Source organism: Dendrobates tinctorius, unplaced genomic scaffold, assembly GCF_039654945.1.
Source record: "Dendrobates tinctorius isolate UK_male_01 unplaced genomic scaffold, ASM3965494v1 ptg000098l, whole genome shotgun sequence".
NCBI lineage: Eukaryota > Metazoa > Chordata > Amphibia > Anura > Dendrobatidae > Dendrobates > Dendrobates tinctorius.
This window is the reverse complement of record NW_027361766.1, coordinates 29,548,413-29,571,749: the sequence shown is the minus strand read 5'-3', so window position 1 is coordinate 29,571,749 and position 23,337 is coordinate 29,548,413. Positions and strand designations below refer to the sequence as shown.

At 43.5% G+C, this 23,337-nt stretch overlaps 1 protein-coding gene across 5 annotated transcripts in view; it reads right to left on the bottom strand.

Annotated features, from left to right (window-relative positions):
* LOC141099141 (C4b-binding protein alpha chain-like) overlaps positions 1-22,835 on the bottom strand; it is a 243,872-nt gene extending 221,037 nt beyond the window's left edge. For 3 of the 5 annotated variants that reach the window (XM_073587276.1, XM_073587279.1, XM_073587281.1), the window contains exon 1: positions 22,745-22,835. In XM_073587276.1, coding sequence (XP_073443377.1) covers positions 22,745-22,796 — 52 coding nt within the window. In that variant the 5' untranslated portion in view covers positions 22,797-22,835. Of the gene's footprint in view, positions 1-21,514; positions 21,538-22,460; positions 22,617-22,744 lie in introns of those variants that run through there. The other 2 variants (XM_073587277.1, XM_073587278.1) reach the window with 2 other exon arrangements.
* Positions 22,836-23,337: the final 502 nt, after the last annotated feature.

Genomic DNA, 23,337 nt, shown 5'->3' with positions numbered 1-23,337 from the left:
CTGTGGACAAACACATTCGGATTATGAAACCTGCTGGAAGTGGATCCGAGTATTTCCATTACAAAAAATACTTTTCCATTGTTCTCATAGCGATTGCAGATGCTGACTGTCGATTTGTCGCCATGGACGTTGGCTCATTTGGATGAGGAAATGACTCACAGACTTTCAAAAACTCTAACATGGGCCAACGTTTGTATGGTAATGATTTCAATTTTCCATTGCCACGACCTCTTTCGAACACTGAAGGACCGCCAATGTGGTTAGTCGTGGTTGGGGATGAGGAGTTTCAAATGTGTGCCAACCTCATAAAACCGTACAAGTCGGGACTTGAATCACACCAAAAGGATTTACAACTACCGACTGACAAAGGCACGAAGAACTGTGGAGTGTGCCTTTGGATTGCTGGTATCTAAATGGTGCATTTTGGGAACAGCCATCAATCTAAAAATGGAGACAATTATTGAGGTTTTGAAAGTGTGTGTTGTTCTGCACAATTACATCCTGGTGAAAGAGCATCAACAATTATAACTTGACGAACCTGTTCATACCACATTGCAGGATTACCAAGATCACCCTTTGAGGACTACAGTGGAAGTTGCCCAAATGAGGGATAAATTTGCTGCCTATTTTGTTTTGGATATTGGACGTGTGGCATGGCAAGACAAAATGGTTTAAGCCGCTAAGAAAAATGTACCTGTAATGTTATGTACCTGTAATGTTATGTACCTTTTTATTAACAAACATAACACCAAGATGGAATTTGACAAATACGTAAAGAAGAAAAAAAAAGGGCTTTACTTTTGGGATCTGCAGGAGGAAGTTACATTGTGATCCAGGGAGGTGTCAGGCTGTGATGGTAGGCTAGAAGTGGTTGGGGAAGTGGCAGTCAATTGGAGGATTGGGTCAGAAACATTGGCAGAGGACACATTGGGGGAAGAGGACACATTAGGAGTGGAATACAAGTTGTAAGGGATTGACACACTGGATGGGATAGAACCAAGGGAAGATAGGGAGAAACTTGGAAACGAAAACACATTCAGAGGTGAGGGTGGAGGGGGTGGCTAATGTTTTGTCGCTCCTTTTCTTTTCCTGGTCTTCGATTTGCTGGTTCCTCTGTTTTTTTTCCTGTTCTGGGGTGCTGAATTCGACTGCGTGGTGGAAGTGAAAGGCTGGGATGCTGCACTCGGCTGTGTGGTGGAAGGGTAAGGCTGGGCTGCTGCACTCGGCTGTGTGGTGGAAGTGGAAGGTCGGGCTGCTGCACTCAGCTGCGTGGTGTAGCTCTGTACTGTTTGAACAATCCTAATGTCCAGCGGAGGTTGTGGTGGTGGATAAGTCACTTGGTGAGCAGACTGGTATCCAAGTCCTTGTGATGTTGGGAAAGGTGCTGGTGGATTCTGCCACTGATGCTTCGCTGGAGCTTGTTGACCTGTATGGAAAGAACTTTGTGCCTGCTGCTATTGGGACTGCTGCAATGCCTGGCTGTAAGCAGCCTGACAGACCTGCATCACGTTCAGCAGGAGATCAGGCGGTAGGTTTTCCTTCACGCACGGCTCTATTGAGGAAAAACAAATTTGCGCCGGTCTATTAAGGTCAGCCTCCAGATGGTCAAGGCGTCTGTGGAAATCCTGGAAAAGTGTGTTCACCTAAATGAACCCACTGTCCATTCTTTCTAAAACCAACTTCATCCCATTCTGCAAAGTCAAGCTTAAGAGAATAAACTCGGGCATAACTGACCTCTCCCAGGAAGTCTGCCGCTGGCGAGCAGACCCAAGTAAAGTAGAGGCAGAGGGCTGGGGAGAGGGGAAAACCTGCTGGATCGGCTGCCTGGTCCCCATCCTGTGAAGCCTGCCTGGTTGCTCCATCGCTGGTGGATGTTTGGGATTGTGCCGCTTCGTTGGCTGGTCGATGAAGGGCTGCTAAAACTGAGGATGATCCAGGTTCTGTTGTGCTGCTCCAGGTTCTGTGTGGAAAATAAATGAAAAACATTAGTAAAGAAAAAAAAAAAAAAACACGATTAAATCATAGAAAGACAACACAAAAGATACTCACGCACACTGAGCAAGCGCAGGCTTCAAAAAAGAAAGCTGCTGATGGTACTTATATTTTCAGATTTTTCGAGCAGCACCACTTCGAACCCGAATGTCCTCTCTCATGTCCTTATTAAAGCGATCCTTCATCGAGCGCCAACGGACTTTTATTCTCTTCACTGGTTCACTGACACGTCAGACCACATTGCAATACTTACCAAAATCCTTTCTGGCATGTGGCGTGGCACAGTCCCAATCATCCAGCAGCGATCTGGCTACTTCTTCCCAGAGTCGTCAGATCAAGGCCGAGTCGAAATGATTCCAATCACGGGGGTCCCACAACGCTGCTCGTTCTTACACAGCTTGAATAAGTAGGTCGTTATCTATGTCACGCTGTCCTTCCTCATGTTGTGGAACCTATAGATGAAATACAAAAAAGAATTTGTAAGTAAAACTGTAAAAAAATTCAATTACAACACTGATAAAGGCTACTTACACCCCGCCTTTCCTCCTCAGCAACCTAAGGCAGACGACCATGGGAAGATACATTTTCACTTGACTGCTCTTGCTCTTCCCCACTGAAAGGTTGCTGTAAAGAAAATACATGATTTACCACAAGTATAGTAATGCCAGTCAATACATACCAATCAGTAAATCAAATGTGATTACATAATCACTGTCATGTCCAGTTTCGGAAGCTTCAGTGGAGGACATGTTGGTAATAGCCAAACACAATGTAGCCAAAATAAAAAAATAAAAAATTGGACAACAATACTTACATTACAGGCAGTAGTCCAACAGCACAGCAGTCAGGCAGCACAGGACGGCAGCACAGCTCCAAGACGGCAGCTCCAGGACGGCAGCTCCAGCAAGGCAGCTCGGGCCCGGATCAGCAAATAGTCGACAAGGAACAGAAAGAAAAATTAGTACAAAGTATAGAATGCACAGACAGACAGACAGACATTTTCAAAGCTTCTATACTTACATCCAGTGGATTGTGCTTGGCTCCAGAGTCTTGAGAGGAATGAACTTGCTGTGTCCTCACCACCTTTTATACCCCTTTTTAGGTGGTGTGGCTGAAAACAACTTCCTGAACATGTTCAGTCTGAAGTACGCATGCATTTCGAATGCATGTATACGCATGTCCTTGCGTTCCCATAGACAGTAATGCATTGTTTTGACACACTCATCAGTATGAGCATGGCTGCGCACATTTCACGGATTTTTGACACCTCAACAAATGCAACATGTGTTCACCGCGAAACGACGCATGCGTACGCATCCACATGTGAATGCATGCAAACACATGTTCCTGTGTATCTCTGCGTACACCATGTTAAAGATAGGTACACATGCAGATCTATGCGGATCATACGCTGTGCATCGAAACGCAAATGTGAAACCAGCCTAAACGCTGCAGGTTGGACGCTGCATACCTCCGCAGCATCAAACCCGCAGTGTCCAGATGTTACAGCATAGTGGATGGGATTTCAAGAAATCCCATGCCCACTATGTGTGCACAGACGCCTCCGGCTCACTTGCGGAGACGCACATGCGGCGTGCGTGTTTTCAGACCGCAGCATGTTTATTTATGTAGATGAGACTCTTAGTCTCCGCTGCGTAAATTTCCCATACACTTTCATTAGATGCAGTAAAACCACATTATCTTTCTAGTCACATGCATATTAAGTGGGGGAACACAGCTTACTACGTATGTGTACTAATTTAAATAATGGTGAATCTTGTGACACAGCCAGATGTACATGACACAGGAAGTGGAGGAAAGCCCAGAGAGAGGTCCCCTCCTTTTTTAATAATTTTAAATACGGTAAATAGTGTGGGGTCCCCCTATATTTGTTAACCAGCCAGAGGAAAGCAGGCTGCTGAGACTGGTATTTCAGGCTGGTAAGGATCCAATATCCATGAACCTTACCAGCCTGATAATACCAGGCCACAACAGTCTGCTTACCTTGGATTATTAGCAAAAATAGTGGGATCCCCTCCAAAAAAAAAAAAAAAAAAAAAAAAAATAGCGTGGGTTTTTAAAAAATCCTAAATAAATTAGGGAATTTTTTTTATGCTTTTTGTAAATAAAAAAAAACAAATAAAAATACACATTTAGTATCGCCGTGTCCGTAATGACCCATCCTATAAAACTGTCCCACTAGTTAACCCCTTTAGTGAACCCCTTCAAAAAAAGGCAAAAAACAATGCTTTATCATCATACCGCCGATCAAAAAGTGCAATAACACGCGATAAAAAAGACGAATATAAATAAACAGGGTACCGCTGAAACCTCATCTTGTCCTGCAAAAAGAGCCACCATACAGCGTCATCTGTGAAAAAATAAAAAGTTATAGCTTGCAGAAAAACGATGCAAAAATATTTATTTTTGGTTTTATATTTGGTTTTTATTGTATGAAAGCGGCAAAACATAAAAAAAATATAAATGAGGTATTGCTGTAATCGTACTGATCCAAAGAATAAAACCGCTTCATGAAACGCTGGTTTTTGTTCATTCTGCCTCCCAAAAATCGGAATAAAAAGCGATAAAAAAAAGTCATGTTCCCTGAAAATGGTACCAATAAAAATGTCAACTCGTCCCACAAAAAATAAGACCTCACATGACTGTGGGCCAAAATATGGAAAAATTATAGCTCTCAAAATGTGGTGATGCAAATACTATTTTTACAATAAAAAGCGTCTTTTAGCGTGTCACAGCTGCCAAACATAAAAACCAGCTATAAATAGTAAATCAAACCCCCCTTTATCACCGCCTTAGTTAGGGAAAAATAATAAAATTAAAAAAAAGTATTTATTTCCATTTTCCCAGTTAGGGCTAGGGGTGTGTTAGAGCTAGGGCTAGGGGTGTGTTAGAGCTAGGGCTAGGGTTGGGATTAGGTTTGGAGTTAGAATTGGGGGGTTTCAACTGTTTAGGCACATCAGGGGCTCTCCAAACGCGACATGGCGTCTGATCTCAATTCCAGCCAATTCTGCGTTGAAAAAGTCAAACGGTGCTCCTTCACTTGCAAGCTCTGCCATGCGACCAAACAGTGGTTTACCCCCAGATATGGGGTATCCGCGTACTCAGGACAAATTGCACAACAACTTTTGGGGCCCAATTTCTCCTGTTACCCTTGGGAAAATAAAAAATTGAGGGCAAAAATATAATTTTTGTGGAAAAAAAATGATTTTATTTTTCTGGCTCTACGTTATAAACTTCTGTGAAGCACTTGGGGGTTCAAAGTGCTCACCACACATCTAGGTAAGTTCCTTGGGGGGGGTCTAGTTTCCAAAATGGGGTCACTTGTGGGGGGTTTCCACTGTTAAGGCACATCAGGGGCTCTCCAACCGTGACATGACACCAGCAGACCATTCCATCAAAGTCTGCATTCCAAAACGTCACTACTTCTCTTCCAAGCCCTGACGTGTGCCCATAGAGTAGTTTTCTCCCACATATGGGATATCAGCGTACTCAGCACAAATTGGACAACTTTTAGGGTCCAATTTCTCCTGTTACCCTTGGGAAAATAAATAAATTGCGGACTAAAAGATCATGTTTGTGGAAAAAATATGATTTTTTTTATTTTCACGCCCAGGCGTTATAAACTTCTGTGAAGTACTTGGGGCTTCAAAGTGCTCACCATATATCTAGATAAGTTCCTTGGAGGGTCTAGTTTCCAAAATGGGGTCACGGGTGGGGGGTTTCCACTGTTCAGGCACATCAGGGGCTCTCCAAATGCGACATGGCACCTCATCTCAATTCCAGCCAATTTTACGTTGAAAAAGTCAAACAACGCTCCTTCCCTTCCGAGCTCTGCCTTGCGCCCAAACAGTGGTTTATCCCCACATATGGGGTATCAGTGTACTCAGGACAAATTGCACAATAACTTTTGGGGTCCTGATTCCCTTGGGAAAATAAAAACTGGGGGTGAAAAGAGCGCGCAAACCACTACTGGGACCGGAAAATGCCGGGAGCATGGTGAGAAGTGGGAGGGACTCCGGGGGCTGCTGGAGGGTGAGTATATCACTATTTTTTTATATTTATTCTATTTTTTACTGGTATATGGTACCCAGGGACTGAAGGAGAATCTCCTCTCCTCCAGGCCGCACATGATCCGCTTACTTTGCGCATGGTGGGCACAGCCACATGCGGAAAGCAAGCGGAACAATGCACTCCTATGTATGCGGAATTCCCGCGATTCCGCACAAAGATTGAGCATGCTGCGTATTTTTCCGCAATGAGATTCCACAGCGGAAAAATATGCAGCATTAGCACAGCATGAGCGGAATGCCATAGGATTGCATGGGATGCTTTTTTTTTTTTCGTTTTTGCGGCAAAATCGCGCGTTGAAAGCACAAAAAAACGCTGCGTCTGCACACAGCCTAACTGTATGGGATTAATATGTCTGCAGTACTTAGGGGCATTGGCCAGCACAGCAGGCATGGTATTAGAAGTAACGTCAGCGTGGCACTGTTGGGCATAACTTATTGTGGTAGTAACAGAGACAAGTTAAAAGGTTTCTGACAAAGGTAAATGATCAGGATTGATGGGCAAAGCATGTATGATATAACAAACTAAAGGGGGTTTTACACTAAGCGATATCGCTAGCAATATCGCTAAAACGTCACTGGTTTTGTGACGTTATAGCGATATTGCTAGCGATATCGCTATGTGTGATACTTACCAGCGACCGGCTCCCCCGCTGTCCATCGCTGATCGCGCGAGAATGTCCGGCTCCATTTCTCGTCGGGCGCTTCCTGCTGAGACTTCCTGCTGTGACGACGAGCGACGCTGGACGCGGGCGGGAGGACGCAGGATCGCTGTGTGTGAATGGTAAGTATCGTGCGCTGCGTCGCTGCTGCATCGCTGTGAGATCTTTCTGTATGAAAGCTCACTAGCGATCATTTAGCGATGCACCAGCGATCCTGACCGGGTCGGATCGCTGGTTGGATCGCTGGTGCATCGCTAAATGTAAAAGGGCCCTTAAGCTGGGTGGTGTAATCTGTGCCTGGCACGCACTGTTGAGGCATCTGTAGTTAACAGATAAGATCTGTTTAAGAAAGGACATAAGTTATCTGGAATAACTTCTCTGAGCATTAGGTCAGAATCACATAGTACTGTGCTGTGCAGCTTCTACCATATTTTCAAGTCAAAACTTGGTTAAATTTCTTGCAGATTTTTGTCTATAGAAACTTTGGCAAGAAAAAAAAAAAAAAAAAAACTCAGGGAGGTTCTATATAGACCTGGCCAATTCATCAGTTGTTTGTGGATAATGTGGCTCAGATTCAACAAAAATATATCTCACCAGACAGGACTGCACTACGTACATACCACAACATTTCAGAAACCAGATCTTAGACAATGCTTTAAAGGAGTTGGGCCAAATTTGGAAGTTATCCCCAATGAATACCCTTATAGCATAAGGGATAATATACTGCCATAGTCCCTGAAATGAGCCATCATCAGGGAGCGAAGACAAAAAGCAGCATAAGCAACAGTGGCACTGCCCCACAGCTTATATTATGGTACCACCTGGTGCTGTAACCACCTCCCTGATTTCATTTCACGAATAGTCAGCGGTGATTGAACCACAGATGAAGTGTGGCAGCCACTGAAGCTGCAGTCAGTTCTCCTTCACCTTACCCTCTTCCCAAAACAAGACTTAACAGGGGTCAGTGGTAATATGAGAGGTAAATTATTGCATCGTGATGTCATCCTGATAAAGTGAACCTGTCATCAGTATTTTGCCAAGTAAACTACAGACAGTGTCAGGTTGGCGCTGTTAGGCCAAGGTCACACTTGCGAGTGCCATGCAAGAAACTCGCGCATCAATACCCGGCACTGCAGATAGAAACACATGCAGCCGCACACTCCGGTCTGAACCGGGTATTGAGGCGCGGGTTTCTCACATTGCACGCGCAAGTGTGACCCCGGCCTTACACTGATTGCAATGATATCCTGGTTGACAAAATCAGTCTTGTGGTTGTTTAATCTGTATTTGTAATTTTCAGTTAAAGAGATGCTCGTGCTTTGGGGCAGACTGTGGGGGGGCTTTAATTGGTGCTCTGGTCTCATCTTAATCTTTGTAGGCTTAAATGAACCTTTAGTGACCTGCCTCCTATTTTAAATACTGCGTTTGCTGATAGCTGCTATTACGCAAGCGACACCACCGTTATGCTAAAGCCAAAGTTTATTTACTCCAATAAAAATGGCACTGTCGGTGACTCATGTGAAGTAACATCTATTAGCAAGCGATGCTCTCAATCTGGACAAGCACCATCCACCAACAGGGCCTGCACAGATTAAGAGCATCGCTTGTAGATGGATGCTACTGCACATGCGCCATTTTGATGGGAGTAAAACAAAATTTGGTTCCAGCAAAAAGGTGCCGGCGGCGCATGCTAAGTAGCATCTATCGGCAAGCGATAGATGATACTGCGCAGGCGTCACCGCCATTTTGCTTGAGTTAATTTTTTTGTAAAAGACCACAAGATAAACTGTGCAAGCGCAGTATTTAAAATGGGAGGCAAGTCACTGAAGGATCAGTGACCTGTCATTTAAGCCCATAAGGATTAAGATGAGGTCAGAGCACCAAATAAACCCCCACACACAAACACACACACAGGCCGCCCAAAGAACGTGAATCTCATTAACTGGAAACTGCAAATACAGATTAAACAACAACCACAAGACAGATTTCGTCAGTGCAGGTATCATCTTAATCAGTGTATCAGTGCCAACATGAATATGTCTGCAGTTTGCAGACTACACCTTGTAGAAACTACAAAGAAGAGACAACTGAGGACATCCTCTTGTCACGTCCTGTTTGAGACTCCTCTCAACCAAAGAGTCACAGGAAGTTAAAAAAAAACAACTCATAAGGAATAGCTGTATATAGAGAATGGTAGGGAATTTTCCAACAAAGTAAATTACAAAAGGTGGTTAGGGATTAAAAAAAATGTGGCCTTTTTCTGGGGCTAAGTGAGGGATTATTTTGTGCTGATCTGACATACAGTACAGACCAAAAGTTTGGACACACCTCATTCAAAGAGTTTTCTTTATTTTCATGATCATGGAAATTGTAGATTCACTCTGAAGGCATCAAAACTATGAATTAACACATGTGGAATTATATAATTAACAAAAAAGTGTGAAACAACTGAAAATATGTCTTATATTCTAGGTTCTTCAAAGTAGCCACCTTTTGCTTTGATTACTGCTTTGCACAATCTTGGCATTCTCTTGATGCGCTTCAAGAGGTAGTCACCGGAAATGGTTTTCACTTCACAGGTGTGCCCTGTCAGGTTTAATAAGTGGGATTTCTTGCCTTATAAATTGGGTTAGGACCATCAGTTGTGGTGTGCAGAAGTCTGGTCGATACACAGCTGATAGCACTACTGAATAGACTGTTTGAATCTACAATTTTCATAGTCATGAAATTCTCTCTGAAGGAATCAAATAAAATATATACAGTGCCTACAAGTAGTATTCAACCCCCTGCAGATTTAGCAGGTTTACACATTCAGAATTAACTTGGCATTGTGACATTTGGACTGTAGATCAGCCTGGAAGTGTGAAATGCACTGCAGCAAAAAAGAATGTTATTTCTTTAATTTTTTTTTAAAAATTGTGAAAAATTTATTCAGAGGGTCATTTTTTATTCCACCTCTCAAACCACCAGAATTCTGTTTGGTTCCCCTAAAGTATTAAGAAGTATTTCAGGCACAAAGAACAATGAGCTTCACATGTTTGAATTAATTATCTCTTTTTCCAGCCTTTTCTGACTATTTAAGACCCTCCCCAAACTTGTGAACAGCACTCATACATGGTCAACATGGGAAAGACAAAGGAGCATTCCAAGGCCATCAGAGACAAGATCGTGGAGGGTCACAAGGCTGGCAAGGGGTACAAAACCCTTTCCAAGGAGTTGGGCCTACCTGTCTCCACTGTTGGGAGCATCATCCGGAAGTGGAAGGCTTATGGAACTACTGTTAGCCTTCCACGGCCTGGACAGCCTTTGAAAGTTTCCTCCCGTGCCGAGGCCAGGCTTGTCCGAAGAGTCAAGGCTAACCCAAGGACAAGGGAAGATCTCATGGCAGTGGGGACATTGGTTTCAGTCAATACCATAAGTAACGTACTCCACCGCAATGGTCTCCATACCAGACGAGCCCGTAAGGTACCTTTACTTTCAAAGCGTCATGTCAAGGATCGTCTACAGTTTGCTCATGATCACTTGGAGGACTCTGAGACAGACTGGTTCAAGGTTCTCTGGTCTGATGAGACCAAGATCGAGATCTTTGGTGCCAACCACACACGTGACGTTTGGAGACTGGATGGCACTGCATACGACCCCAAGAATACCACCCCTACAGTCAAGCATGGTGGTGGCAGCATCATGCTGTGGGGCTGTTTCTCAGCCAAGGGGCCTGGCCATCTGGTCCGCATCCATGGGAAGATGGATAGCACGGCCTACCTGGAGATTTTGGCCAAGAACCTCCGCTCCTCCATCAAGGATCTTAAGATGGGTCGCCATTTCATCTTACAACAAGACAATGACCCAAAGCACACAGCCAAGAAAACCAAGGCCTGGTTCAAGAGGCAAAAAATCAAGGTGTTGGAGTGGCCTAGTCAGTCTCCTGACCTTAACCCAATTGAAAACTTGTGGAAGGAGCTCAAGATTAAAGTCCACATGAGACACCCAAAGAACCTAGATAACTTGGAGAAGATCTGCATGGAGGAGTGGGCCAAGATAACTCCAGAGACCTGTGCCGGCCTGATCAGGTCTTATAAAAGACGATTATTAGCTGTAATTGCAAACAAGGGTTATTCCACAAAACATTAAACCTAGGGGTTGAATAATAATTGACCCACACTTGTATGTTTAAAATTTATTAAAATTTAACTGAGCAACATAACTTTTTGGTTTGTAAGATTTATGCATCTGTTAATAAATCCTGCTCTTGTGTGAAGTTTGAAGGCTCAAACTTATTTGCATCTTATCAAACCTGCTAAATCTGCAGGGGGTTGAATACTACTTGTAGGCACTGTATATATATATACATACACACACACACACACACACACACTAGCTGAAGAGCCCGGCGTTGCCTGGGCATAGTAACCAACTGCGGCCAACTGTGGTTAGTTATAACAAATTATAATGATTATATTGCACATAAAACCGTACATCTAATCCTATCCTGTGTGATACTGACTGCTGAGCCGTGTATCTAATCCTATCCTGTGTGATACTGACTGCTGAGCCGTGTATCTAATCCTATCCTGTGTGATACTGACTGCTGAGCTGTGTATCTAGTCCTATCCTGTGTGATACTGACTGCTGAGCCTTGTATCTAATCCTATCCTGTGTGATACTGACTGCTGAGCCGTGTATCTAATCCTATCCTGTGTGATACTGACTGCTGAGCCGTGTATCTAATCCTATCCTTTGTGATACTGGGCTCCCCCTGCAGTCTGTGTCAGAGGGTGGTCTGTGTTGGCACGGTAATAAATTGTGTTATTTCCAGCTTTACAGAAGGACGATAACACCATAGAAAAGATAAGAACAATAGGCCTCAGTTACCACAACTGTCTACAAAGAAAACTGTTGCTGATAGCAACCAATCACAGCTCATTTTTCATCTTTTAAACAGCTCTGGGAAAGCGTGGCGAGTGTTGAGTGGCGACTTTTGTCTTTCGAATTTTATGTGGCGAGGTTGGTGTATGTGTGGTGAAATGTGTGCTGAGGGTGGTATATGTGTTGAAGCACGTGGTAGTGTGTGGTGCATTTTGTGTGTGTGTTCATATCCCCGTGTGTGGTGAGTATCCCATGTCAGGGCCCCACCTTAGCAACTGTACGGTATATACTGTTCGGCGCCATCGCTCTCATTCTTCAAGTCCCCCTTGTTCACATCTGGCAGCTGTCAATTTGCCTCCAACACTTTTTCTTTCACTTTTTCCCCATTATGTAGATAGGGGCAAAATTGTTTGGTGAATTGGAATGTGCGGGGTTAAAATTTTGCCTCACAACATAGCCTATGACGCTCTCAGGGTCCAGACGTGTGACTATGCCAAATTTTGTCGCTGTAGCTGCGACTGTGCGGATGCCAATCCCGGACATACACACACACATTCACAGTGAGCTTTATATATTAGATGTATATATATATCTAATATATAAAGCTCAAAGTGTGTATGTATGTGTGTATGTCCGGGATTGGCATCCGCACCGTCGCAGCTACAGCCACAAAATTTGGCACAGTCACACGTCTGGCCCCCGAGAGCGTCCTAAGCTATGTTGTGAGGTGAAATTTTAACCCTGCGCGTTCCAATTTACCAAACAATTTTGCCCCTATCTACATACTGGGGAAAAAGTGTGTGCGCGTCAAGCCCCGCCCCTCATTATGATGTCACAATGGTTGCCATGGCGACGCTGATGTCATCATAGGTTGCAAGCCCCGCCGCTCATTATGATGTCATAATGGTTGACTATGGATTGGAGGATGTGTGATGGGTATATGGGCATTGGACTATGGGATAAAGGATATGCATGACGGGCATATGGGCACGGGACTATGGGATGGAGGATGTATCATGGGTATATGGGCATGGGACTATGGGATGGCGAATATGTATGATGGGTATATGGGCATGGGACTATGGGATGGAGGATATGTATGATGGGTATATGGGCACGGGACTATGGGGTGGAGGATAATTATAATTTGTTATAACTAACCACAGTTAGTTACTATGCCCGGGCAGCGCCGGTTTCTTCAGCTAGTGTGTATATATATATATTAGCTGAAGAGCCCGGCGCTGCCTGGGAATAGTAACTAACTGTGGTTATAACAAATTATAATTATCCTCCATCCCATAGTCCCGTGCCCATATACCCATCATACATATCCACGATCCCATAGGCCCATGCTCATATACCCATCATACATATCCTCCATCCCATAGTCGAGTGCCCATATACCCATCACACATCCTCCATTCCATAGTCCCATGCCCATATACCCATCATACATATCCAAGATCCCATAGGCCCGTGCCCATATACCCATCATACATCCTTCATCCCACAGTCGAGTGCCCATATACCCATCATACATATTCGCCATCCCATAGTCGAGTGCCCATATACCCATCACACATCCTTCATCTCATAGTCCCATGCCCATATGATTTTTTGTGGGTGGGGGGGTGGAATGAACAAATAGACATCAATACAAGAATAGCTCCTATTTTTATTTTTGCACAGTTCACCATGCGGTATATGTGATAAGGTGTAATTATTCTTCGGGTTGGTGCGGTTACAGGGATACCAGATTTATATATTTTTTTTTTTTTAAGTTTTGCTGCTTTCACACAGTAAAAATGATGCTTTCTAAAAAGTTATTTTTTGTCACCATATTCTGAGAGCTGTAACATCTTTATTTTTTGTTGAATACAGCTGTACGAGGGCATATTTTTTTGCAGAACAGGTTGCAGATTTTTTGGTAGCATATTGGGGTACATAATATTTTTAGATCGCTTTTTATTCAGATTTTTCTGACACAGAATGAACAAAAAACAATACAATTACTGTGTTATGTTTAGCACCGTTCATAGTTGGCACAATTACAGCAATACCACATTTATATTTTTTATGCTTTGCTATTTTTACACACTTAAAACAATATTTTACAAAAATGAATGTTTTTACATCGCCATATTCTGAGAGCTGCAACTTTTTTTACCAAATAAGCCATATTAGCTCTTGTTTTTTGGGGGACAGTTTGGCGTTTTATACCATTTTTTTATTTTACACATCACTTATTGATTGCTTTTCATTCACTTTTTGGTGAGCCAGTATGATGAAAAAGCATCATTTTTGGCTTGTTTTTTATTTTTTGTTTATAGAGCGAGTCATTCTGGACACGAAGATACCAAATGTGTATTTTTTTTTTTGTTTTATCACAAACGCTACACTTTGAGTGGCGAAACGGCTTTTTGTGATTAGTGTGTGCTTTCTATTGTGTCTTTTTGTGCATATTTCTTCATCTCTAAACTCCTGGAACGCCTGGTCCACTCCCGTCTTACCCGCTATCTCTTTGATAACTCTCTTCTCGACCCTCTCCAATCCGGTTTCCGCTCTTTACACTCCACTGAAACTGCCCTCACTAAAGTCTATAATGATCTACTAACAGCTAAATCAAATGGTCATTACTCCATGCTAATTCTCTTGGATCTCTCTGCAGCATTTGACCTGTGGATCATCAGCTCCTCCTCACTATGCTCCGTTCCATTGGCCTCAAGGACAGAGGCAGCAAAGCAACCCCAAAAACATCAGGGAACCTCCGCCATGTTTGACTGTAGGGACCGTGTACTTTTCTTTGAATGCCTCTTTTTTCTCCTGTAAACTCTATGTTGATGCTTTTGCCCTAAAAGCTCTACTTTTGTCTCATCTGACAAGAGAACATTCTTCCAAAATGTTTTATGCTTTTTCAGGTAAGTTTTGGCAAACTCCAGCCTAGCTTTTTTATGTCTCGGGGTAAGAAGTGGAGTCTTCCTGGGTCTCCTACCATACAGTCCCTTTTCATTCAGATGCCGACGGATAGTACGGGTTGACACCGTTGTACCCTCGGACTGCAGGGCAACTTGAACTTGTTTGGATGTTAGTGGAGGTTCTTTATCCAACATCCGCACAATCTTGCGTTGAAATCTCTTGTCAATTTTTCTTTTCCGGCCACATCTAGGGAGGTTAGCCACAGTGCCATGGGCTTTAAACTTCTTGATGACACTGCGCACGGTAGACACAGGAACATTCAGGTCTTTGGAGATGGACTTGTAGCCTTGAGATTGCTCATGCTTCCTCACAATTTGGTTTCTCAAGTCCTCAGACAGTTCTTTGGTCTTCTTTCTTTTCTCCATGCTCAATGTGGTACACACAAGGACACAGGACAGAGGTTAAGTCAACTTTAATCCATGTTAACTGGCTGCAAGTGTGATTTAGTTATTGCCAACACCTGTTAGGTGCCACAGGTAAGTTACAGGTGCTGTTAATTACACAAGTTAGAGAAGCATCACATGATTTTTCGAACAGTGCCAATACTTTTGTCCACCCTCTTTTTTAAGTTTGGTGTGGAATTATATCCAATTTGGCTTTAGGACAATTCTTTTTGTGTTTTTTCATTTAAGACAAATTAAATGAAGAGAATAATACCAAAGAATTTGTGTTTGCAATCATTTTCAGGAAGAAACTGAGTATTATCTGACAGAATTGCAGGGGTGTCAATACTTTTGGCCATGACTGTATATGTTCTATCAAACTATGAACAACAGTGATAAGCAGTTCTGCTGGAGATAGAGACATTTCTTACTTCTTGTGTGTCACTGTTCTCCACTGCCCTTATCTAATCTTATACTTGGTTAACCTCATGCTGCCCCAACCCCCCTACTTACAATGTATGAAACTGAAAGTGAAAATGTGTTGCAAATTCTTAGTAGTAAAGCTCCTCCTCTAGACTAGATCATACTAGGTGTGCGTCTTCCAAGCATCTCACAGCTGCCTGCTACTCAGAAGAGGAAGACTGTAAGAAGTATTATCCTTTCAACAAACTTTGCATCAGTTAACTGTGAGTACATGAGGAATAATAACAGTATTAGGCTAGTTTCACACTAGCGTTTTGGAGCGCAGCGACGGCCTGCGCACGGCCGCCGCTAAGCCCCGCCCCCTGCCGCTCCTCCGCCGGTAGCTCCGCCCACCGGCGCATGCGCCCCCTATCTTTATCACAGGGGGCGCAGGCCGTGCGCTGTATGCGTTTGGCGGCGCATGCGTCCTTTTGACGGTGCGCCGACCTGCGCCAAACGCAACCTGCTGCAGTTTGGTTGCGTCGGCGCAAGGTCAAAAAGGCGCATGCGCCGCCAAACGCATACTGCGCACGGCCTGCGCCCCCTGTGATAAAGATGGGGGACGCAGGGCGCATGCAGCGTCATGCGCCGGTGGGCGGAGCTACCGGCGGAGGCGCGGCAGGATAAGGGGCTTAGCGGCGGCCGTGCGCAGGCCGTTGCTGCGCTCCAAAACGCTAGTGTGAAACTAGCCTTACTGACCACTATATCAGTTGTACGACCTGGCAATAATTTTGTACAATTGTTTTTAGGAAAAACAATTGTCATTTGGATTGTGAATGCAGAATTAAAAACCTGAGAATGTCAAAGAAGCATCACATTAAATCAGCTGTATTTGAACATTTCACCATCACTCAAGATAGAAAACATTATGTCTGTCAGTGTATGACAATTGATCCAGACGAAAACAAATGCTGTGAAGCCAAGATGAGTGCATATTCAGGCAAAGATAAAAATGCTCCTACCAGAGTTTCTAATCTAAAGAGACATTTACAGCGCTTTCATCCAGAAGTACTGAAAGCAGTGGATGAGAAAGACTGCATCCAAACCAATGAACCAGTGCCCAGCTCTTCCAGCCAAACAAAGAAGCAGAGAACTTTGCAGCCATCAGTTGCAAGATATTTTGTCAGTGACAAAGTTACTGTGACAATGACAGTAGATACATTTAAAAAACAGATCATAGAGCTTGTTGTAAAGGATAGTGTGCCTATTTCATTATTTTCACGACCAGCTTTTATGTGTCTGAATGGGGAAATGGCCCGCAAGCTTGGTGTTTCTCTGGAGAGAGAGAGTATTAGAAAATTAGTAATCGAAGAAGCTTTTAAACAAAAGGAAGAACTTAAAAAAAACTCTCAAGGGACGCTTTCTGTTTCTTAAAATGGATGCCTGCACACGTCACAGAGTGAACTATTTTGCCATCAATGTCCGATTTGTTTGTGACAAAAATGAAATAGTTACCAAGACATTGGCAGTAAAAGACACCAAAGCTCATCACACCAGTGAGTTTCTCCAGGTCTTGGTGGAAAAGGTTCTGCAAGACTATGAACTTAAAAAAGAGCAAGTTCTTTCTGTCGTAACTGACAATGCTTCAAATATGATAAGTACTATTAAGCTAATGAATGAGAGTAATGATGGTGACCAGCAGCTAGAAGAACATTCTGGGTCCACAGACACAGAAATGTTTGAAATAGAGGAACACAGTATTGTAACTGAGGAGCAAACTGAAGTTGCTTCAGATGAACAGCAACATGATAGTTTAGATGATCTTGTTGAAACTGTGTCAATATGTTCTTTCATTCATCACATGCGCTGTGTTGTGCATACGCTACAGCTGGCTATGAGACAGTCTGCAAGAAGGACATGCTGCTGCACTGATTGGCAAGGTGAGAAAATTGGCTACTGTTGCCAGAACCCCTAAAGTTGACTCAATTTTGAAGAGACGTGCTGGAAAAGGGGCAATTATTGATCAAGCCACACGATGGGGCAGTACTTACTTAATGATTCAGCGCTTGGTTGAACTGAAAACCTTTCTTGTAGACATGGCTAACCCTCAACTGACGCTAAATGAAAGTCAGTGGAATCAGGTGACTGAGCTGGAAAAATTGCTAGAGCACCCATTTACAGTGACTAAAAAATTACAAGCAGAGGACTTAACTCCAGGTATTTTCTTAAAGGAGTGGAAGAACCTGATGTTTCGCCTGTCCCAAAGAGGAGGGTTAATTGCAAGTGGCATTGCTACATCAATGAAACGGAGAGAGGAGCTACTATTACAAAATAACATTCTTTTGGCAGCTGTTTATGTAGACCCAATGCATCGGATTCTTCTAGATGATCAACAGCTAAGTAAAGGAAAAGAAGCTCTGTTTGAAATAGCAGTAAGGATGAAAGGGTTGCAGAACAGTCAGGAGGAACAAGAAGAATTTGGTCATCCTGCCACATCTTCACCCTCATCATCAACTGATGAAGAATTTAATTTAGAAAAATATTTGGATCACAAGGACCGTGCAAAGCGTTCCCGCATAGAAGAGTCATCCCCATCAAGGAACACAGCCAGTACATTTCAGCAGAATTTTTCATGTGCACTAAAAGAAATTGAGAAATTTGACCGTTCATCAGAAATAACAGTGCAACAAGCGATTCCTCTGTATCCTGACATTGTCAGAGATGTTGCTCGAGTGGTTACTGCTTTGCCACCAACACAAGTTAGTGTAGAGAGGTTGTTCTCTGCTCTCAAAATAATTAGATCAGATTTGAGGGCATCCATGAAGGAGGATCTGACAGAGGCAATACTTTTTCTGAGGACAAATTTATAGATTTCTTCTTATTAACTGCATGAAAGTGTTTATTGCATATTTACTTACAGTTTAGAAAAGTTTATAAAAGTTATTTGCTATATTCTAATTGTATTCTAATAAATGTAGTTTTTACTCTAAGTGGTCTGATTACTTATATGATGGTGAGAAACTGAATAAGCACGATGTTTAATATTTTACAACAGTAAATTTGTTGTTATGAATTGGCCATTTATGAAGGAGTCGGAGCCGGAGTCGGAGCCTGATAAAATCCAGGAGTCGGAGTCGCAACTGTGGCTTACCGACTCCACAGCCCTGCTTCCAGGTCCTGCAGGGAGGTGACTTGTGAGTGCCCGCTGAGAACAGGCACCGTCAAGCCTCCTTCCCTGCTTCTCAGATTGCTGATCTGATATTAAACAGTGCAAAGTGTCAGATCAGCGATCTGACATATAGTGGTACACAAAAAAATGCCCCACATTGTAAACACGGAGGACCGTGAAATCAGGAAAAACCAATACAAAAAAAAAAAAGTCCTCCAATAAATTCATATAAAATTTTATTGAACCGTGTCTTAAATAATAATAATAATAATAATAATCTTTATTTTTATATAGCGCTAACATATTCCGCAGCGCTTTACAGTTTGCACACATTTTCATCACTGTCCCCGATGGGGCTCACAATCTAAATTCCCTATCAGTATGTCTTTGGAGTGTGGGAGGAAACCGGAGAACCCGGAGGAAACCCACGCAAACACGGGGAGAACATACAAACTCCTTGCAGATGTTGTCCTTGGTGGGATTCGAACCCAGGACCCCAGCGCTGCAGCCTAACCACTGAGCCACCGTGCTGCCCTATAACATTTAAAAAAGAGAAAGACATCACACAGGACAAAAAAATGAAAAAACAAACTGACACTGAGCAGGAGGATAAATTATATCCAGCAATTACAACAGATACATAGGAGCTTGCAATGAGATCCTCGAATTAATAAATAGGAGCAAAATGTGCTTTAAATAGACCAGGGAGAAATGCAAAATGCAAGTAAATAAGGACGTAAATACATCCTACAGCACTGAACTGGGTTATTGGTCTCGAGAAAGAATCCAAGAAGTTCATGAAAAGAATATCAAACATGATATAGAAAAATCAATTGGGAGCCTAGAGAGCAGAAAAGTTTCTTTGCACACCATAGCTGATCATTAGTAAGAAATATATATCAGCAATAAAAGTACAAGATATGTGTTAATTAAAAGGTGAACATAATTACCCATAGTCCAAGCTGCTACAATGTACCCAAAAAAGTCAAATGGTGCTCCTTCCCTTCCGAGCCCTGTCGTGCGCCCAAACAGTAGATTTCCCCCACATATGGGTTATCGGCATAATCAGGAGAAATTGCACAACAAAATATATGGTCCATTTTCTCCTGATACCCTTGCGAAAGTAAAAAAAAAAGTGAGGTCTAAAGAAAAAAAAATAATATATGTTTCTAAAATTGTGCTGCGGTAAAGCAGACATGTGGGAAATGTTATATACAGGGCTGTGGAGTCGGTAAGCCAAACCTGCGACTCCGACTCCTCAATTTCCCTTACACCGACTCCAACTCCGACTCCACCTCCGACTCCCACACATATTGCTTATATTTAAGTGAAAAATTTATTGTAGTACAATGTGAACCTCAGACATTTAATCATTTTTATGATCCAATAATCAAGATATTTAGATAGAACAGAATATATATTGGTGTACTACCCGGTTTTCATTCTTTTTGGTACAGATACGATATGGATAGACAGATATGGATAAATGGATAGATAGAGCAGATTTCTAATCTGTTTTTGCTATTGAAAACATTATCTATGAGCTCAAAAACCTTTCAGGTGATGCAGTTTTTTAAAAAGATGATCAACTTTTGCAGCTGAAAAACGTATCCTCAAAAAACACAGGAAAAACGCTGTGTGTGAATGTAGCCTTAGAACAGGAATAGAACAGCCATTTATAGGACATTTCATAACTTTCCCAAACTCCTATGAAAAAATATTCAGCACATCCTGCATTGAACTACTGTGCCCAATTTATTATATATTTTAGGAGTCGGAGTCGGTCCATTTTATACCGACTCCAACTCCGACTCCACCAAAATGAGCTCCGACTCCGACTCCACAGCCCTGGTTATATATTAACTATTTTGTGCAATATGACTCTCTGAATTTAGGGTATAAAAATTAAAACTTTAAAATTGCAATATTCTCAAAATATTCGCCAAATTTCCATTTCTTTAACAAAAACACAAGTCATGTCAAAGAAAATTTACCATTATCATAAAGTACAATACGTCACTAGAAACAATCTCAGAATCAGCGGGATCTGTTGAAGCATTGCAGAGATGACCTCATAAAGAGGTCAGAATGGTAAAAATTGGCCTGGTCAGGAAGGTGAAAACAGGCTTCAGGGTGAAGGGGTTAATCGGCCCCAATTGGTCGAAAAACCGGACGGGGTTAATACCGCAGGGTCTAAGCTGTCCAGTACAGCTGACACCCGAGGGAATTGCTACCTCCGGACGGCACGCTATTACCCTATTCCCGATCGACGTTTAAAAACAGTGATGATTGAATAAGGGTGTGTGCACACGCTGCGAATTCTGCTGCGGATCCGCAGCGGTTTTGGTCCTGCAGGGTGTACAGTACCATAACATCCTATGGGAAATGGAAACCGCAGTGCAGACGGTGCAGATTTTTCTGCGCGGATTTGCTGCGGTTTCTAATCCGCAGAAAGAATTGACATATCAATTCTTTCTGTGGATTCCGCTGCGGTTTACCATCTCCTCCATTGTAGAGATGATCAACCGCAGGCCAATCCGCAGGTCTTTTGACCTCCGGATTTACCTGCAGATTTTGCTAAATCCGCAGCAGAATCCGCAGCGTGTGCACGTACCCTTAGGCCCCTTGATGAAAGCTGTTTTAATACATATTGGTGGTCATTAAGGGGTTAACCTCTTCAAGACATAACATATATACGTCATGTCTTGTCCCTGACTTTGATGCAGGCTCTGACGCTGAGCCATAATCTTTCCCTACACATGACAGCTGCCTTTAACACCCGTGAGGGGATCAGAGCTCCAGCCATGACTGTTAACCTGTTAAATCCCACTGTGAATCTCTGGCAGCAGGATTTAAAGGGAATCTGTCACCCCTTTTTGAGATATCATATAATGATATCATTCAATTGTGTGTCACATAAGGATTCTCTTAGTACTTTTGCTTCCCCCTGACCCCGCACCTTTCATGCATAAATACCTTTTTTATATCGGTTCAGATGTATGTAAGCTGCCGCTGTCCGGTACGATGGGCGGGGCTTATTCAACTGCTCCCCCCCTCCCTTACTCTACACAAGAAGAAATGTGTAGAGCAAGAAAGGGAGGGGGAGCAGGTGAATAGGCCCCGCCCAGCGGACCGGACGGCGGCAGCTTACATACATCTGAACCGATATAAAAAAGATATTTATGCATGAAAGGTGCAGGGTCAGGGGAAAGCAAAAGTACTAAGAGAATCCTTATGTGACACACAATTGAATATCATTATACGATATCTCAAAAAAGGGGTGACAGATTCCCTTTAACACACTCCAGCCGTAAGCGAGTCATTCCTGCCACGTGATCACGGGGTGCCATTGGTCGTCGTGACATTACGATACTCCCATGAACTTTTAAAAAATAAAAAAAAATCCAAAAAATTAAAAATGCAGAATTGCCATTTTCCGATTGCTGCATTTCCACCTCAAAATGCAATAAAAAGTGAAGAAAACTCTGTATCTACCCCAAAATGCTATCAATAATCACTTCAATGCGCAGCACAAAAGGACAAGTCACTGCCGAGTAGTAGCTGCGGCATATGTTGGCTCTATAGAAATAGATATTACAATAATAAGCTGTCACCAGGCTCCAGCCAAGAAACAGGATGGGCCCATTGGCAAGGTGCAGACTCTGTGCCCTCCATACTCTAGGTGCCCACTATACACTATGCTAAGTGCTGGCCCATACACAGCACCAGGCTACTTCTCCGTGCCCGGACACTTGCCATGGCACCACGCCTCTGCTCTACCACAGCCTTATCTGTGACCACCAGCATAGGAAGACATTGCAAGGCTGTGTCAAGAGGCGCAGCATTAATGGCGTCTTCTAGCAGCGGCTCCAGCTGTAGTGACCACAGCCACCTGCACCTGTCACAGCTCGGCGCACAGTACCTGAAGCCGCCCCGCAGTCAGCGCCTCTCCACACACAGCGGTTACTCCCCAGAACCCGGAACTGTGCACAAGAAACGACGTCACCGGCTTGAGAAGCACAAACCCCGCCCACTGCTCCTTATTAACACCGGATTGGCTGAAGGCACTGGCTGACAGGAAAGTACTCGGCGAGACATAGAAAAGGCGCTTCCCGCCTCCGCAGACACGCCTGTGGAGTGTGGACACTTGTGCAGGGTGACCGCGTCGGAACGTGAGCCCGGCTGTAAAGTTTATAGCTTACTTACCTGAGGTGAAAGTGCCTATAAATCCCGGCACTGACTGACTGAGTATACTCATAGAAAGCCTCAGCAGGGAGGGAGCTCTACTTTATTAAAGTGCACCTGTCAGCAGTTTTGGCCGCTATAAGATGCGGACACCGCCTTTCAGGGCTTATCTACAATGCTGTAGATAAGCCCCCAATCCAACCTGAAAGATAAGAAAAATAAGTTTTATTATACTCACCCCGGGGGGGGGGAGCGGTCCGGTCCGATGGGTCGTGCAAGTTCGGGTTCGGCGCCTCCCATCTTCATATGATCGACGCTCTCCTGCTTCATTGCTTCACGCTCCTGCGCAGGCGTACTGATCAGCCCTGTTGAGGGCAGAGCAAACTACTGCAGTGCGCAGGAGCTGGGCCTCTCTGACCGTTACCAGCGCCTGTGCACCGCAGGAGCGCGATGTCGGGGAGTGATGAAGCAAGCAGGAAGGCGGCATCACAAGAAGATGGGAGCCGCCAGACCCGCACCTGTGACACCCATCGGATCGGACCGCCCCCAAGGTGAGTATAAAAAAACTTAATTTTTCTTATCTTTCAGGTCCGACCGGGGGCTTATCAGCGCAT